Source organism: Elephantulus edwardii, unplaced genomic scaffold (assembly GCF_000299155.1).
Source record: "Elephantulus edwardii isolate Elephantulus edwardi_28Jun2011 unplaced genomic scaffold, EleEdw1.0 scaffold00195, whole genome shotgun sequence".
In the NCBI taxonomy this organism is placed as follows: domain Eukaryota; kingdom Metazoa; phylum Chordata; class Mammalia; order Macroscelidea; family Macroscelididae; genus Elephantulus; species Elephantulus edwardii.
The window spans coordinates 2,125,156-2,143,369 of NW_006399945.1; the positions used below are offsets into that span (position 1 = coordinate 2,125,156).

At 40.4% G+C, this 18,214-nt stretch overlaps 1 protein-coding gene across 3 annotated transcripts in view; it reads right to left on the reverse strand.

Moving 5' to 3' along the window:
- The window catches only part of IKBKB (inhibitor of kappa light polypeptide gene enhancer in B-cells, kinase beta), a 71,112-nt gene that overhangs the window by 15,744 nt on the left and 37,154 nt on the right, over window positions 1-18,214 (reverse strand). For all 3 annotated transcript variants that reach the window (XM_006896988.1, XM_006896989.1, XM_006896987.1), the window contains 9 exons: window positions 17,544-17,632; window positions 15,650-15,739; window positions 13,204-13,328; window positions 7,296-7,403; window positions 5,605-5,734; window positions 4,657-4,851; window positions 3,535-3,649; window positions 1,253-1,376; window positions 124-275 (listed from right to left, as the gene is read on the reverse strand). In XM_006896988.1, coding sequence (XP_006897050.1) covers window positions 124-275; window positions 1,253-1,376; window positions 3,535-3,649; window positions 4,657-4,851; window positions 5,605-5,734; window positions 7,296-7,403; window positions 13,204-13,328; window positions 15,650-15,739; window positions 17,544-17,632 — 1,128 coding nt within the window. The remainder of the gene's footprint in view (window positions 1-123; window positions 276-1,252; window positions 1,377-3,534; window positions 3,650-4,656; window positions 4,852-5,604; window positions 5,735-7,295; window positions 7,404-13,203; window positions 13,329-15,649; window positions 15,740-17,543; window positions 17,633-18,214) is intronic.

The window sequence follows — 18,214 nt, forward strand, 5'->3', positions numbered from 1 at the left end:
AAAATCAAAGCAAAACCAAACAACTAGATTAAAAGAGGAAAGAGGAAAACAGAAGAGATGGAGAAAAAAAAAAAAAGAACAAGCAACGACCTCTTCAAACACATTGTAAAGAGTGACACTCACTGATTCCAAACTCGGTTTGCTCACTATACTTTTCCAGGTCAATCTGGACGCTGGTTTTAAAGAAATCTAACTTGGCCTTGAGCTGCTGTGACATGGAAGCCATGGAATTCTTCATCTTAGAGAGGCAGCTGTTATTCCTGAGGAGGTTCATCCTGAAGGAACCATAATAAACAGAACTTTGGAGCATTCTGGGGATCTAAATACTATTTCCCATACAACAACAAAATGAAACCCAAACCAAGCCCATTGCTGTTGACTCATGGTGACCCTATACAACAGAGTAAAACTGCCCCATAGTTTCCAAGCCTGTAAATCTTTACGGAAGATTGCCACATAGTTCTCCCAGGAAGCATTTCATAGGTTCAAATTGCCCAGCTTGGTTAGGTGCTGAGAGCTAAGGCTCCATACAACAACGAAACCCATTCACACACCAACTATAGGTTCCTGCAATAATAAATAACTATAACAGTGGTTTTTAAGTATAACCACAAGGATATGATTTCCTTTCCTATAGCAATGTATTAGGTTCTGTGCCAAAACTGGAATTAAGCACCATTGCTAACCCAAAGGTGGTTCCTCTCTGGTGGTTCAAATCCACCAGCAGCCCCTCAAGAGAAAGATAGGCAGTCTCCTCCCATGAGATCTACAGCCTCTGAAAACCTGCTGGAGGGTCAATGATGAGTTGGTTCCAACTCTATTACCCTGAGTTTGGGTTCTGTTTTGGTGGGTATTTTGGGGTGTGTGTGTAGGGGGGAGTGGGTGTTTCAGTCATAAGCTGGGAAAAGAGTAGGTAGGTCTCCAGCATAATAATGAGATGAGTTTTGCTAACCCAAATTGTTTTGAGCCTTGCCACATTTCATCTCTCTCCTTGGCTCAGCCAGCCCACCCTCTGTTCTGCACTCTTCCCTCATGTGCTAACCACACTCATCTCGGTCAGTTCTTAAAGGACCTCCCTCAGTGCAGCCGGCCCAAACATCTCCTGCCCATCTCCCACCGTTCCAAACCAGTGTCTCCCTCTTGTCTTTTATAATAGTGGTTTCCAAGCTCCTGGCTCAGGCACTTCCTTGTGGCGGAACCCACTAAGCAATTTTAAAGAAATTAAGTTTAAAAAGAGTGCTTGGCACTATACATGGCAGCTCGCTGTCCCTGCTGCAAGCGGTTGCAATCTTCCTTCAGGGTTTGGATGCTGTGCCAGACCTGGCCCCAGACTTTCCTCAGGTGGAAGAAAGAGAGATTCCGTTTGGGCTCTTGAACTGGAAACAAACAAACAAGAGAGTAATATAAAGTATTTGGAGAATAACTCTCCTACACTTACTATGTCCTGCCATTTATAAAAAATATATTTTAAAAAATCATGTAATTATTATTGGCTAACCCATGAAAACTCTCTCATACATTTGGTAATTTTTTTCTCATATTTTTTTTATACTCCATTATGGCACATGCATATACCAGACAAACCCCAATGGCTGTTCATTTGTTAAGATAAACACCACTTCATTAGGTAAGATCTATGTACGTGAAGATCCTACAGGTACACAGCCCCATGTATCTTCTACAAATCCTCTTATGTTCCAAAAGTACACAGCCATATTAATTTTTATAAAAATGCAGGCTCAACCTGCATTTTTACAGGAAATTATTAAACAATAAGCTGATGGTTGTTAAGACTTTAGAATCTCAACCTGTTTATTCTAAGGTGTGTATGGAGGGAGAAGTGAGTGGCATATTAAAGTGACCATCTGACACCCATACACTAATATTTCAAACCAAGCTCACTGCTGTGGAGTCTTTTTTGACTCACAGTGACATACCATCAGTTTTCCAAGATTATACATTTTTATAGGAAGAGATTTTTTATCTTTCTTCCAAGGAGCTCTTGGTTGGCAACTCAGTATGTAACCCACTATTCCAACAGGGCTCCTTACAGAAGAATATTTAAAAAGAAAATGAGGCCACTCCATATATATCAATGAGAGGAATCTCCAAAACATACCTACTCCTCATTTACTGACAATCTTGATACATTTACAACAAAAGTTAAAAAAAATCTATTCTCTAATTTGCACATTAATGACATACATCTGGCAGGAACAAAGTCAAGGTGCTGAGAGCATGTCAGTGCCAGCTGTGATGGTTTAGGCTGCATGTCAACGAGCCTGGGCCACGATCTCAGTGGTCCAGCAGTTATGAAATGATAAAATGTGGCAGTTATGTAATGATGGGCGATACTCTATATTTGCATAATGACTTGGTCTTTAGAACCAATCCACATAGATAAGTGAAGAGTGGGTATATATGGTAAAATGAACAGGCAGCACAAAACAGTAAACATCATAAATACTAAGACACGCAATTCAAATCCACCAGTGGCTCCACAAGAAAAAGATAGGCAATCTCTTCCATTGTGACTCAGCTGCCTCTGAAAACCTGCTGGAGGGTCAGCTATGAGTCAGTTCTGACTTGATGGTACATAACAACAATACTATATATTCTATATAAATCTCTAGAAGGAATACTAAGCATTTGCTTGTAGTTATGTACTGTCAAGTCACTTGCGACTCATAGCGACCCTATGTACAACAGCCCTAAAACCTGCTCTAGCCTGTGTTAATCTTACTGTCTCTGACATACCTACTCCCATTACCCCAGTCACTGAATCAATCCATCTCATCCACGGTCTTCCTCTTTTGTGCTGTCCCTCTATCCTGCCAAGCATGACAACCCTCTCCAAGGATGTTTATAAGTCCAAAGAATACTTCTGGAAGGTGACACAAGAATTTAAAAACAGACATGTCCCTGGAAGAAACGCTCACTGACTGGGGAATCTGCGAGAGTACAGATATTTCTCATTGTGTACTCTTTTGTATTGCTTGCTCTTTTTTATTATATGCATTTTATAATTATCAAAGATTTTTAAAAACCAAAATAGTCAAATTACTCCAGTTCAGGGACAGCACCGTCTGTTCTGTTTCAAGCCCTACTTACAAGGTTGAAATTGAAGATTTCATTTGCTTTTTTGGCTAGGCTACTTTGGGCCTGTTGTTAGGAGGGGTCAGTCCTTGGAAAAGGACATGATGTTAGAAAAGGTGGAGGGTCAATGGAAGGAGGAAGAATCTCAACAGGATGGGCTGACACAGTGCTGTAACTACGGGCTCAGGCACATCAGAGATGGTGGGGATGGCGCTAATAGGGCAGAAGCAGACCTGCTGCTCATAAGGTGGATATGAGCTTTAGTCAACGTGATGGCACCTAACAACAGCGTCATGCCTTTCCTAGGCTGCCCTGAGAGCAGTGCAAACTCATTTCCCTGATGTGGATCCTCCCTCCCTCCAAGGCAGTTCTCTTTCCCTTCTGCCTGGTCCCAGCATTGTGATCGGTCACATGTGTGAAGCTCAGTGATGTCCTTACGGATACAGCTGACACTTTCAGGTTGAGGCCGAGGGGAGATCTGCGTCTCATAGGTGAGTTTACTGTTGTCAAACAGGAAAACAAGGTCCATGTCCAGTGTGCGGCCCTCATTGAGCTGCAAAGGGACAAGAACAAAATGAGATGACACTGATCCAGTCCTTCCTTTTCCCAACGCATAATGAAGAGATTTCAGAGCATTACTGACTCTTCCCTGACAACACAATCTTTGGCTAATAAATACTAAGCGCCTATGAAGCATTTCTTAATGGCCTCAGCTGACCCATTACTCTTTTTCCTTCACTACTGTTTATTATTATTGCAAGAAAGATGGTGATTTAGTGCTTCTGAAAACCTGCTGGAGGGTCAGCTATGGGTTGGTTCAGACTCACCACAACACAACACTTGTTAACTTGAATCAAAATCTGCTGTCATTGAATCAGTTCTGACTCAGTGTCCATAAAATAGGGCTGAATTGCATCAAACAGTTTCCAAGGCTGTAATCTTCACAGAAATACAGTGCTGTTACCTTCCTTCTGAGGAGAGGCTGGTGAGCTTGAACCTCCAACCATCTGGTTATAAGCTGAGTGGTTGACCATTGTGTAATGAGGTCTTCTTCATTATTTGAAAACATAACTTAATTTAAAGCTATTATATACATCTCATATTATTCTATGATTGTCTTGATGTAATTTAAAAGTTCACTGTGCTATTTCCTTACTCAATGATTGTTTTGTTATGTTAACGTTACCTCACAATTTATAAACTATCTCTGAGTAGGGACATGTCTTATATTGCTTTGGTTGCTTAACACCATACTATACAAAAAAGATACAGTATGAATAATTTTGATTGATTCCAAAGCATAAAGCATAATTTGGCAACAAAGGCAAAGAAAGGCACACTAAGTGACCTGGAAGTAACAAGTGCAGCAGGTAGTGATTAATGTATCCTATTAGACCACAAAAGGGGCCTCAATTCCAGCTTTAAAATCAAAGATGTTATTGCATGGTATAATTGAATGACTGCTTCATAAAACAGGGTTGAAATCTGAACGAATGATCAGTTCCCTTGGAAGAAAACCAGGGGAAATGTATTGCCGTTTGCAAGAAGCCAGGGGCTCACCTTGCAGTCTGAAATGCACTGTGTTGCAGGCTTGTCAGGGATCAATGCCAGACCCGCTTCCTGCAGCAGCTCCTGGTCCTCTTCGGGGATCCCTGTGTCCTGCTGGATTCTAGCCTTCAAGCTCTGCAGACTCTCATCTTCTGTCACTGGGTAAGTATGAATGGTGCCTGTGACCATGTTCAAGATATGAACCAGCTGCAACACAAGCCAAGTGTTACTGGGGAAAAAAAATCTGTCGTTGGGCACTAGTGGAATAACACACATCTGTCTGCTAACCAAAAGGTCAGTGGTTCAAAGCCACTATCAGATAGATCCTCAGAGAAGAAGACCTAGAGATATGCTCCCAACAAGAACACCACTTTGGAAATCCCATGTGCCACTTTACTCTGCCCTATACTGTCTCTAGGAGTCAAGATTAACCATACAGACACAACAACAGAAATGCCCCTGTGTTTGCCTAGGCCCTATCCTACTCTCAACATTTACCCACCCCACACAAAGCAAAGAATTTAGGAAGGGAAATGGATGCTATGGCTCACATATTATTTTTTCAAGATTCCTGTTTATCCATAGTTACAAACCTACAGATCAATGTCAATGAGCACTGCTGTGCTGTCATCTTCTTACATACATAGAAAGAGGCCCTCATGTCCCCTCTAGGTCAGACAGGGAGCTTTGGTGGCCTACTGGGCAAGGAGTTGTGCTGTGAACTTAAAGACAGTTTAAATCCATCTGCTGCTCTAAAGGAGAAAGACAGGAAATCTCCCATGCAATTTACAGTCTCTGTACAGCAGCTGGGGAGGCTCAGCTATGAGTTGGTTCCTACTCAACAGCAATGAGTTGAGGTCATCTGGATCTGATTTGCCTTCCTGTGACTTTCTTTCTCATAAGAGTATTTTGTTTCTCTCTTGAGACCTGACCTTGTAGCTTCAAGGTTAACATGATCACCTTCAAGTTTAAGATGTCGTCCAGGGCCTTGAAGCAGCCATTGGGCCCATACACTGGATCTGTGCCTCTCTGTCGGGGGTGCCACATTAACATCAACTGCAGCCACTTCTCTAGTCGCTGGGCCAGTTCACTGTGCCAGGAAGAAGCAGAGGAACAGAGGCTAGTGGGACACATCAAAATGCCAATCGCAGGTTGCCTTAATGTGGGAACGTATAAGTGTGACCTTCCTACCATATAGATGGAAGACAATAAATGACTGGAAAAAATGGGCCTACTGGAAAGAAAAAAAGTTAAATTAAGGCAGTCCCAGCCTACTATGAGCTCTCTTCTTAAGTCTGTCTTTAAATCAAATTCATACATAAGTTGCAACAGTGAGGCACTGTCCATAGCCATGTCAGGTAATCAAATGACAGTACATGGAACATATTGAACCTTTCTGATAATGTTTTCAGGTGTGTTGCAAAGTAGCACTAGCTTATAATTCAAATCCACTGTATGTATCTTGAATTTTCAATATAATAGTTTTTATGGGGAATGGCTCATAACCATGCCTTGTACTTAAGTTGTATGTTCATACTCAAGAGACTGCCTATACCTATATTTTCCCCAAATTACTTAGGTGCTTATCATCTCATTCTTGGACCTGCAGAAGTAGCTCCCAAGTCCAAGATTTCTCAACCACTGGGGTCAGCAGATTGATCTCTAACTTGCTGCATAACAAAATGACTATATGATCACCTTTTTAGGTGGTCATTATATGTTCCACCCTCCTGCTAAGTCATCCCCGCTCATGGACTAGACTCCAGGCTGTCAGCCTGATTTTTAGCTGCTGCCTCAAATGCTCTCAGTGGGCCTAACAGCCAAGTTTAAACCCCTTACCCTGGCTTCAAGGTCCTCCACAGCCTGTCCCCCAGATGTACCTCTCACCACTCCTCCATCAAACCTTTATTCAGGCCAATATTGTTACTCACTATTTCAAATATGCTGTTGCTCAAACCAATCTTTTGCCTTTGAACGTTCTTCCCCCTTCTTCATTAATCTACATTCTTCCTGTCCCGTACATCTTTCCTTTCAAGACATCTCCATTCAAATAGTAATACTATACAACTCAAGGTCAAATAACTTTTCTTCCCTTCCTTTAAGTATTCATAGTGATTATGCCTTGTGCTAGTCAACTGTGGGTGATTAATTTGTAGCTTTCTTTTCTAGTATCTGATTCTGGTATTATTTGTCTGTATGCTGGCTCCACAACTAAATTGTAAGGTCATCCAATCATACTACAAAGGTGTATTTGTTGACCATAACACAGCCAGGTCAGATGTGCAAAGCGAAATAAAGTTTGATTTCTTACCCTCAAAAAGAAGAGAAAAACTCTTTGTAAAACTTCATGTTCTTTTTCAAATATAAAGTAGAAACTATGAAGGTTAATAAATGATACAGATAAATGGTAATTTAAGTTTACCAAAGGAAGGATTAGAAAACAGGACAATGTAAGTTTGGAAAAAAAAGGATTTCTAGATGGAGATGGGTATGAGGAACTGCAATCCAGTCTAAGCTTAAGACTGAAATGAATTATGTTAAATGCTTACAAGACGCCTATCGTTTGTTTGAAGATATATTGCATATCATTGACCTTTTTATTATTATAAAAGGGAGAAAAGTCAGGAGGACATAATGCCATTGTGTCTTACCTATTAAGATTATTGGGGTAGGGTAAAGAGCTGGAAAACTTGACTGCTCCACTCAAGTCTTCACTGACAACTATGTCCATCTCACTCTTCTGCCGGACTCTGGAATGCCTGTAAAACAGAAATAAGAATGACTACCTTCCTGTGTTTAAGAATCTTCATCAGAACACTTGACTCACTTAGTGGTGGACATTGATTTTACATTTACAATGTAGTACTTTACAACTGCACAGGAGGCAATATGAAGATCAGCATTTCTGCTCATATATCACAAAGAAGTGTTCATAGAGCCAGAATGAATGGATTTTTTCCCCATTCAGACACACCTTAGCCTTTATTTTTTTTTCCTTTTAGAACCAGAATGAATGGATTTTGAAGAGGAAAAAATAACAAAGACTAAGAAAAAAATCAGCATTTCATATTCTGAAATAATTATCATTTATTTTCTAACATCCTAATAGGACTGTTTCTTTTTGAGTTTGAGAAAGGTCAATACTGCTTGACTAAGATTCTGAATAGTGTTTGGTACCATCATTAACCATCTTTTACACAAAGTTTTGCAGACTGTACTGGTGACTTTGTATTTCATTATTAGGTTTTTGTTAGCTTTATATTCCACATAGAATGCCTGTCTTTTGATAAGAGGAGAAAATGAAGACTTGCAAGCCAAAATTACATATTACATTTATACTAAATATATAAAGGACTTTTCTCTAATGATGTGGGAGAGTAGACTTAGAAATCTGCTCCCATAAAGATTACAGCACTGAAAACCATATGGGGAATCCTACTGTCACATAAGGTCACCACGAGTCAAAATCAACTCCACTGTACCCAATACCTACAACAACAAATATAAAGATAGATGAACATCTACATGTTCCAACTAGGTAAACTTCTTGAAGCACCTGAAATTGTATGTAAAGAAAAAAAAATTTCCCCCCCAAACCTATCAGTTTCAAATCTTGATGACAAGGATGAAAAAGACCCACTTTAAACTCATTGTTATTGAGTTGGAACTGACTAACTGCTGACCCTAAAGCAAATTCTTAGAGGTTGTAATTTACATGGGAGGAGACTGCCCACCTCTCTCCTGAGGAGCCACTGGTGGAGGAAACTACCTGCCTTGGAGGTGGAAATGCAACTCTTTATCCATTAGGCCCCCAGAGTTCCCTAATGACAAGGATAGTAACTTACATTTGAGTAACGCTAACAAAATGTAATGATAACAAAAGACTTTCGTTATAATATTGTCTTTTGTGCCTAATATCCATTTATTTGCATTATTATTTCTACATAGTAGGCATTAAGTTTAGTCTTTTTAAATTTTTTTTTAAATTTATTTCCTTACTTTTTGTGTGTGTGTGTGTGTGTGTGTGTGTGTACCATCAAATCAGATCTGACTGGTATAGGAGGAGATTGTTCCTCCTTCTCCAGCAGAGCATCTGGTGGATTCGAACCGAAGTTTAGTCTCTTAAGGAACTCAAGATGAGGTAATTTGCCCACAAACACAACTAGAGCATGGCAGAGCTTAACCCAACTCTTAAGTCTGGGGTTCTACTGTGTCTGAATGGCCAAATACATTTTCTCCAAAGACACTTGAAAAAGTCAATCGACAAATGCTTTAGCCTTAGATACTTCTTACTGTCATGGAGCGGCATGCCCATCGGCACACGAGAAATCCAGGAGAGCTGGTGGGTGGCCATGGTTTACAGCGCTGGTAGACACTGTCACTGTTACAAGCTGGATGATCGTCCACAGAAAACTCGGTTTGTGCATGGAAGATTATTTTTAAAAAGTAATATTAAATAAAACACTTAATGCTTAGACTAATCCTAAAATATATTTCAAGTTATCTTTATGATGGGTTTTTAAAGACCAAACTGCATTTCACCTGAAAGTACTATCTTCCTGAATTCTGCAATTAGATAGAGGGAAGGAAAGCAAGCTTCTTTACAATATTAAAAAGCAGATGAGACAGGCAAACTAGTCTACAAAGCATCTCTGTATTGGGTTTCATGGAAGCTTGTTTGCAAGTGATCAACAGACTTTCTAGCAGCGAAGAGGGAGGTTCTAGGAAGCAGATTCTGTGGAAAACAGACTGACTACAAAAACACTAAGCCATTGGTTTCACACACTGCTGGTTTTTTAAGTTTCAACTATTTTTAACTTGCCTTGTTCTAAACAGTTTGGCATTTAAATAAAAAATGACAATTCTCTGGATACCTAAAGGTAGGAAGGACTTTTGAGCTATTTTTTAAATGATGGATACACTAAGAGATGTAACTACATGTTAATGAGCAAACTCTTAATATTCAAGACCGGTACAGGAGGTGATTGGAATACACCTCCAGTTGCTCCAAGGGAGAAACGTAAGGTAACCTCTTCCCATGTGATTTACAGACTATGAAAACTCACTGAAGAGTCAGCTATGAATTGGTTCCAACCTGAAGTAGATAACAACAAACAAACATGTAGTTAGAGTTGCTATGTGTTGGAGTCAACTTGACTGCAACAGGTCTGGGTGTTTGTTTTTTTTTGTTTTGTTTTAATGTAGCTTAATGAGCCTTGCTTGGTTTAAAGTCACCACAGGAGGGCATAATTTTGCCATTTCACAAGCCACCTCAAGGGTAAGGCTATTGCCTCATATTTCTCTGCATTACTAATGTCTGGGTACAAGTGTTGATTGAACTGGACTGTCATTACATAAGACTACTCTTCTTGACTTTACTGATTTCAAAGACGATACCTCACTGTTTTAAAGAATTTTTTTCTCCTTATACAAACATTTGTCTTTTGAAAAAAATAAATGGTTCCATTATTTCCAGAAATATTTTTTAAAACCTACAATTCATTACTGTAGAGTCAGATCCAAATCAATGGGACCCTCTAGCAGGTTTAAAGAATATACAATATTTTTTAAAAAACAGTTAAACATAATCTCCTATGGGATTAAAAAAAAAATTCTTTAATAAACAGAATTCTAGTGGCTTAGTGGTAAAAAGCTGTGCTGTCAACCCAAAAGCATGTGGTTCAAATCCAACAGCTGCTCTGCCAGAGAAAGATGGGCCATCTCTTTTTGTGACTGTGTGATTTACTGCTTCAGAAAATCTGTTGGAGGGTCAGCTATGGACTGGTTCTGGTTCAATGGAATACAACAACAACGAAGTCATAGGGTTTTACAGACATGACAGTGATAGAGAAGAGATTGAGGTTGTTAACAATTACATCTTGACTGAATCTTGGCACCAGCAGTCAGGAAATAAAAAACAAGTTGCTTTGGGAAAATCTGCTGTCAGGGACCTCTCCAAAGTGCCAAAAAGCAACAGTGTCAGTCTAGGGACTAAGGTGTGCCTGGTCCAGGCCATGGTCTTCTCAATTGCTTGTTATGCATTGGAGAGCTGGACAATGAATAAGGATGACAGGAGAAGAAATGACGCCTTTTGTTTTGGTGCGGGAGAAGTCTTGAATATACCATGGACTGCCAAAGTTTCTGCTGAGAGGGTGAAACCACACTGCTTCTTGGAGGCAAGGATTTTGAAATTCTATCTCACACACTTTGGCCATGTTGCCAGGAGGGACCAGTTCTTAGAGAAGGACACTATGCTTTGAAGGGTACAGAGTCTTTGCAGGAGAAGAAGACCCCAGATGACATGGACTGACATGGTGACTGTGGTATTGGGGTCAAGCGTCAGAGACCATGAGGTTTGCTCCAGATAGGGCAAAGTTCAAAGCCAAGGTTCATAGGGTTGCTATTAATCATAATTGATTTGATGGCACATAACAACAACAACATACTATATTTGTAAATTAAACTTTAACTTTTGCTTTTATAATTAACACATTGCCGCAAACTTTTAAATTGATGACCGTGCTTAGAAATACATTTGCCGTCATTTGTGGCAATGGGTTAAAAATTAGAATGTTACTTTTATACATAGAAATCCAATGAGAGGTTGTGTTCTGGTATCTGAAGAGGTAAAGGCTTTTAGATTTGAACAGATTTTATCTTTGTTGACCTAGAGGATAAGAAGTTGTGCTGCCTACCCACAGGTTGGTGGTACAAATCCACCACTGCTCCTTGAGAGAAAGCTAGGCAAACACCTTCTGAACAGTTTGCAGCCTCTGGAAAATTCACTGGAGGGTCAGCTATGAGGTGGTTCTGACTCAACAGCAATGAGTCTGAGTTTCCGCATTTCAGTATGACTCCAGATCCCACCTTCTCAGAGACTGACCATGAGCAACCGTCTTTAACACCTCAGCTTCTGCTGTAAGTCAGGGTATCCAAGCCTACTCCTCAGAGCTACTGCAGAGTTAATGCCGTCACAGCTAGCACCACCATAATCTAGCTCAGATATCAAAGATCTGAGTAGAAAACATTTGTTCATTGTTCTATTTCTATATTTTTTTAATTTAAAAATATTTTTACTATTTTTACAAATAGTAAAACAAAATGGTTGACTCTGGAGAACATTATGCTGAGTGAAATATCCCAGTCACAAAAGAACAAATATTACATGATGCCACTGTTGTAGAATGGGACTGTCCTTGGGGTTGGGGAGAGACTGAGTAAGATGGGTTCAATAATGTATACTGCACTGAAACAGAGGAGGGAGAAAACTGTTTAAAAGAGATATATAACTAGGTATTTCTGTCATCACAGGAGACTAGAGCAAGGGCTACATGGTGGAGGGGACCTGGGGGAGGGTTTGTAAAACAATGAAAGAATCTTTTCTTTTACTTTTCCATAATTTCTGGACTCATGTACTTATAACTTGTTAGTCAAATTTGTGTCTTCTAGGTTGCAACACCCCCATGATACATCTTCAAGGATATGAACACGTACGGCCAAGCACAATCAATAAGAGTGCATCTAAATTCCAAAATCAATCTCCATAATAGTCTATGTGTTTCCTACTGCCAAAGGGGCCCTTTAGAGTAGTGAGAGAAGATCTTCACCCTGAAACCCACAGCGTCCCTTTTCAGCAGGAAGTAGCTAAGAGAATACGCCATCCCCTTTTCCTTATGACTCAGGGTGAAGTCTCTCTCAGGGAGGAGTGATAGGGAATGGCAAAGGACACACTGACAAAGAAGATTAATCAGAACTGGCTTTGACAAGCACTGTGGCATTTGGACAAGAACAAACTGGGAGGAGGGTAGAGAGAATAGTGCAACAATGAATGAATGGAAACCCAAAATCTCTGTAAATGCTTATGAAAATTAATAAAATATAGAAAAAAATATTTTTACTATTACTTACTATACATTCTAAACCACTTTCTTATGTTTCTAAAGCAAAAATTTATTTTTCTTATGTAGTAAATTTATAATAGTAGATTTCCACATAAGTCTCTCATTTGTCCTATGAATAAATATTTTATTTCTATTTGTTCATATATCATACTCAACACAATGAATGCATCAAAACCCAACCCAACCCACTGCAGAACCTCCCCTGAGGGCTACCAAGGCTATAAATCTTTAAGGAACTCAACTTCCCGATCTTTCTACTGGAGTGAAGCTGGAGGGTTCTGAAAACAGCCAACTTTCAAGCACTTTAGACTGCCAAGCATTTTAACCTCTGTGCTACCAAGAGCTACTGTACATAGAGAAATAACAGTCCATAAATGTATTGTTTTATTACTATACCTGGACACAGCAAATATAATTTCCGTAATATACTAAAGATGCCAAGCGTGTAAAAATCCAACTTAATATTGAACAATCACTATTTTTCCAGGTTTTTGGCCCTCTAATCACCCATCCACATGCTAGGCTTTCCTCTCAGAGGAAACACCTCTCCAGCCTGCCTGTGAACAGGGGACAAGTGAAGAAATCCGAGGGAAGCAGAGGGGCACACACCTTCATCTGGATACCTCCCACCTGGGCAGTGGGCCCTGGTCTCACTCACCATTGCACAGGCTGCCAGTTGGGGAGGAAAGGCCGGAAGCCCGTAATGCACTCAAAAGCCAGGGTGCCGAAGCTCCAATAGTCCACCGTCACCGTGTACTTCTGCTGCTCCAGCAGCTCTGGGGCCTGCAATGGTGTATCACCAGGAACACACCTGAGCTGCACCTTCTTCCGATGAGCCCGCCAGGAAGGGACACCTGGCCTTCAAATTGTTCCCCACATACTCCCAGCGCCCTCCCTGGCGGGCAATGGCATCTTCATACTCAAGGGTGAAGAGATGACCAGATGGTGCTTTTTAGTTTTCCCCTTCATTGTTCTCTCATGAAATCTGTTATCAAGGTCAAGGAGTCAGGACCCGTAATGGCTACTTTTTGGCAGACCAGAGCAGGTCATCTATCCTTCTCTGCTTTAAGATTACTCTAGAAGTGAAGGCTGCAGTATTTTCAAGCACTTATTGAAAACTTAATTCTGCACAACTGTAGGTGCTATGTATAGATGAGGAAGTATGAGATACACTATACACACCAAAAGAAAATAAGAGGTTGTGCACACCAAATGAACAGACATTAAATACTACAAACACACTAACCAAGTTGCCTGAACAAGTGATGCGAGGTCATACAATGGATGGGGCTTACAATTAGGCAGGAGAGAGCCAGATATATGACTCCTGCCAAAGCAGAAAGTGCCAAGAAGATAAAAGAGGGTACAAAGCACCGAGGGGCAGAAACAGCCTCAGAAGGAGGGCTTCTAGAGAAGACCACCATGAGCAAAGGTATGGAGACAGGGATGCACATGGTTTAGCTGGACATGTGACAGATGGAAAGGTCAGGGAGTTCAAACTACAAGAAGTTTTGGGATGGTCAGGCCAATTTTGCGGCTGGTTAGGGACAGGGGTTTTATTTCATGTGAGTGAACACTCTGACCCGGCAATCTGATCACAGCACAGAATCCTGACAACTGAGCATCCTTTGGGATGCTTATCAGCTCAAAGGACTTACACATTTTATGGGTAAATGGCCCTAAATCTCAGCCAGCCTCCATAGGTCACCACCCTCTGAAACCTCTTGTTCACAGTGTAACTGATAAGCTGATGATGCCCATTGTCCTAGGTCATCTTATACATAATAAGCAGGAAACATTAATGCACTCAAAAACACATCTAACTTTTTTAAAAAAAAAATTAAGAACTACATATAAGGATGGGCAATCTTCTCCCATGCAATGACTGCCTCTGAAAACCCACTGGATTGTTAACTCTGGATGGGTTCCAATTCTACAGGACACAACAACAACAAAAATGAAATGGGATATTTACACTTAGCTAGTCAATGTCCTTCAACTTTTGTTCTTTTTTTTTTTGGCAAAACTAATTCTTGGATTTGATCAAAATGTTATTGGTTCTTACCATCTGTATTTAATCAATTATCTTTTAACATATCTTCTAAGCACTTTAAGAAATATTCTTTTTTAAAAAAATTTTATTGGTTTGCATACAATAATTTGTTTACATTTTGTTTTATTCATGAACACTGTTGGGAGTTTTCTTTCCGTCCTCTCCCTCCACTCATCAAACTCTGTGACCTCATTATTTCCCCAAGAAAAATTATTATTAAACACTTTCCACATCATTCTTTTCTGTTTTCAATAACAAAAAATGTCCCATCTTGGAATTTCTCCTTCTGTGTACAATTCTCTCTTTAGCATTAACTCAAGATACTCTCTTGTTTCTATTCGCTAGGTTCCAGTAATAACTCTATTTTCAGTTGCACTATCCTTTTGCCTGGGATTTCCTCTACTCCATTATATCCTTGATCCCACCACCTTTTCACCTGCTTGACCCTTACACCTGCTCATACTTCAGGTCCCAGACTAGTTAGAGCCTCTTACATTCTTAGGACACCCTGCATTTCTCACTGTTAGACCATTGCACTGTTACACTAGTTTCTTAGCTAGTTACATGAGAATTGGAGTAATACATACTTTCTTGCTTAGCTACAAAATTCTACTACTGTGTCACCAGCTCCTGATACAATGCCCACCTCAGAGACTGACTGCACCCAATCACATTATTTCTCCCATTAATAATTCAAGCAGAACTCCAATATTCAGACTACAACTTATGTAAAGAAAGAGAAGAGTTGGGCGGGGCCTCAGCTCAGCCTCCTCCTAAATCTTCTGAAGATTTAGTCTCTATTTTTACTTTCAGGTGTAATCCTGAAACACAGAAAGATTACAGAATTCTGTTAAGAGCATGCTAGTCCATCTGATATCAGAGAAGATGACGATAGTCTTCCAGTCAAAAGAGATGATGATGGGTCTGAGTGCATGCAGCAATTTGTATACATACAGCTGGCAAGATTGAGATGCCAGACTGCAGGAAAGAGGAATACCACAAACACAGGCATTAGAAACTAATAAGTAACCATGTAAATCCCATTTCTTACCAGATACTGCAGGGTCCCAACAAAGGAAGTACAAAGACTGCCCTGATCCAGCTCTTTAGCATATCCAAGGTCAATGATTTTGTGTATTAACTGGAAAACAAAAAGGTAGGGGAGAAGATTTAAGAGTTATAAAATATGCGATGCTTCTCCAAGTATTCTGTTTGCTGTTGAAGCAAAGGATATTTCTGAATTCCTAGGTGAGAAAACATCCTGAGTTCCCAAAAGCCGTCAAATCATATTGAGAAGAAGTAATCTCAACCTCTTCTTTTCCTCTTTGCTAGGTTCCAGGCATACTGTTCTGTGTTCAGTTATACTATCCTTTTGTCTTCTCCAAAGACTGGTCCCTTCTGGCAACATGCCCAAAGTATGTGAGATGGGAGTTTAAAAATCCTTGCCTCCAAGGAGTGATCTGGTCTCACCGTCTCTAGGACAGACATGTTTGTTCTGCTGTCAGTCCACAGTATGTTCAATACTCTTCTCCAGCACCACAACTCAAAGGCATCAATTCTTCTTCTTCATTATGACAGAAAATTAATTTAGGGCAAAAATAAAACCCAAACCCACTAAAATTGCTAGACAAGTGTTTTGCTACCAATAATGAGAGGAAGCCCAAAACTCACAGATCATGAATCAACCCTCAAGACTGGTTAACCTGGATTTTGTAACACAAAACACTAGGCTAATCCCTTCATAGTAAACACCTTTAGAACTCAAATCTTTGAACTACTGGCAAGAATGAGCATGAACAAAGGTGAGTCGAGTAATCCTCACAGTCAGGCCTAGAATGGTGACAGAAGGGATTAGTGCCCCATGAGTTGAGTTACTACACTCTGCTCAGCTGAACAAACAACAAAGTTAAAGACCACAGAGCCAGCTGATGAGGGTGTTAGCACCACACCCAACTAGAGAAGCCACTGAAGACGTGCTCAGTTAATGGGATCTGCCAGGTGGACAGAGCCAGCCCAAAAGGCCTCTTCTCAGCCACATCTAGAGCCAAGATACCCAGTAACCTTTTAGCATGAGAAGCTGAGGCTCTGGAGTGGATAAACAAACATCCGTATTACATAGTACTATTTGGCAATACAAGGAAATGTGTTATCATGCTACAAAGCAAGAAGGAAGAAAATCAAACACAGATTGCTAAGGGAAAGAAGCCCATCTGAAAAAGCTACAAAGTTTGGAAAGGGCAAAACGATAGTAAAAATCCAATGGTTGCCAGGGATTTGGAGGTGGGCAGAGGGTAGTAAAGCTACTACACATGATCTGGTAATGGCATGCACACAGTAGTATACATTTGTCAAAACCCGTAGACCTGTACAAAGAGTAGACTCTAATGTCAATGAAGGACTTTAGTTAATAATAACAGCACATCATTATTGGATCATCAGTTGTATAACCCCACATCATTGTTGGGGCATCAATTGTAAGAAGAGTATCGCACCAAGACAAGATGTTAGTACCTGAAGTAGCTTAGGGGAAAAGGCTGCAGGAAGGAAGGGAATGAGATGGAGCAGACAGGAATGCTGACTTGCTGGTCAATTTTTAAACAAATCTAAAACAGCTCTTTTTTTAAAAAGTCTACTGATTTTAAAAATGTTAGGACTCTGAAATAAATGGAAAACAAAAAGTCTGTTTCCAAGAAACTCCAGTCCCAAGAGTTGGGGGGGGGATGCAGAAGGGGAGATGAAGGTTGGAAGATAAACACTGCCCTTATCAGAATCCTGCAACTTGGGCTTTTAACAATGAAAGCCATTCAAACTTGCCTCAATCGACAAAAAGCACTACCAAAGAGGCAGTGCTTCATGAAAGGAAACACAAATATATAAAGACACGTCAAGTGTGCTGCTACTCTACCAGAGCATCTCGGGGCTTTGGTGCCAGGAGGGAGACTCACCCTCTGTTCTCCTTGCTGCAGGACGATGTTTTCTGGCTTTAGATCGCGGTGGATGATCCTGTTTTCATGGAGGTATCTAAGTGCAGAGGCTGAGTGAGTGGAAAGGAAATTTTTAGCAAGCCTTAAAAATTATTTTTATTTCAGAACTTTCTAATCCAGTAAAAGATCCATATTTTGTGTCCTCATCTTTGACATGAACACATTATGGTGGAGCAAAGGGACAGGATAAAGATGCTCCCCTGGTGAGGTCCGTGAGGTGAAGCAACTCTGACACAGGGGACCCCACTATGCCAATAGACTCCTAACAACTATTAGTTTACTTATGCAAGAATTCTTTGCCTTGCACCTGGGTTATTGTTGTTGTTGGGCCACTGAGTCAGAACAGACCCACTGCTGACTCTTCAGCAGGTTTTCAGAAGCAGTAAATTGCAGAGAAGGAGACTGAGCTTCTCCCACAGAGCAGCAGGTGGAGAACTGTGTATCTCTGGGATTGAAGTGTAGCTTCTAACCACTAGTGCTTCCTTAAAAGTATCTAGAATTATATTACCTGACTCTGGATGGATGACAATGAGTAATTTTCAACCTACAACCAGGAGAAGATAACGTAGATGAATGGGATCTTCTAAGACTCAAATCCCTATGCACATCCAAAAACTTCTCCAACAGGGTAA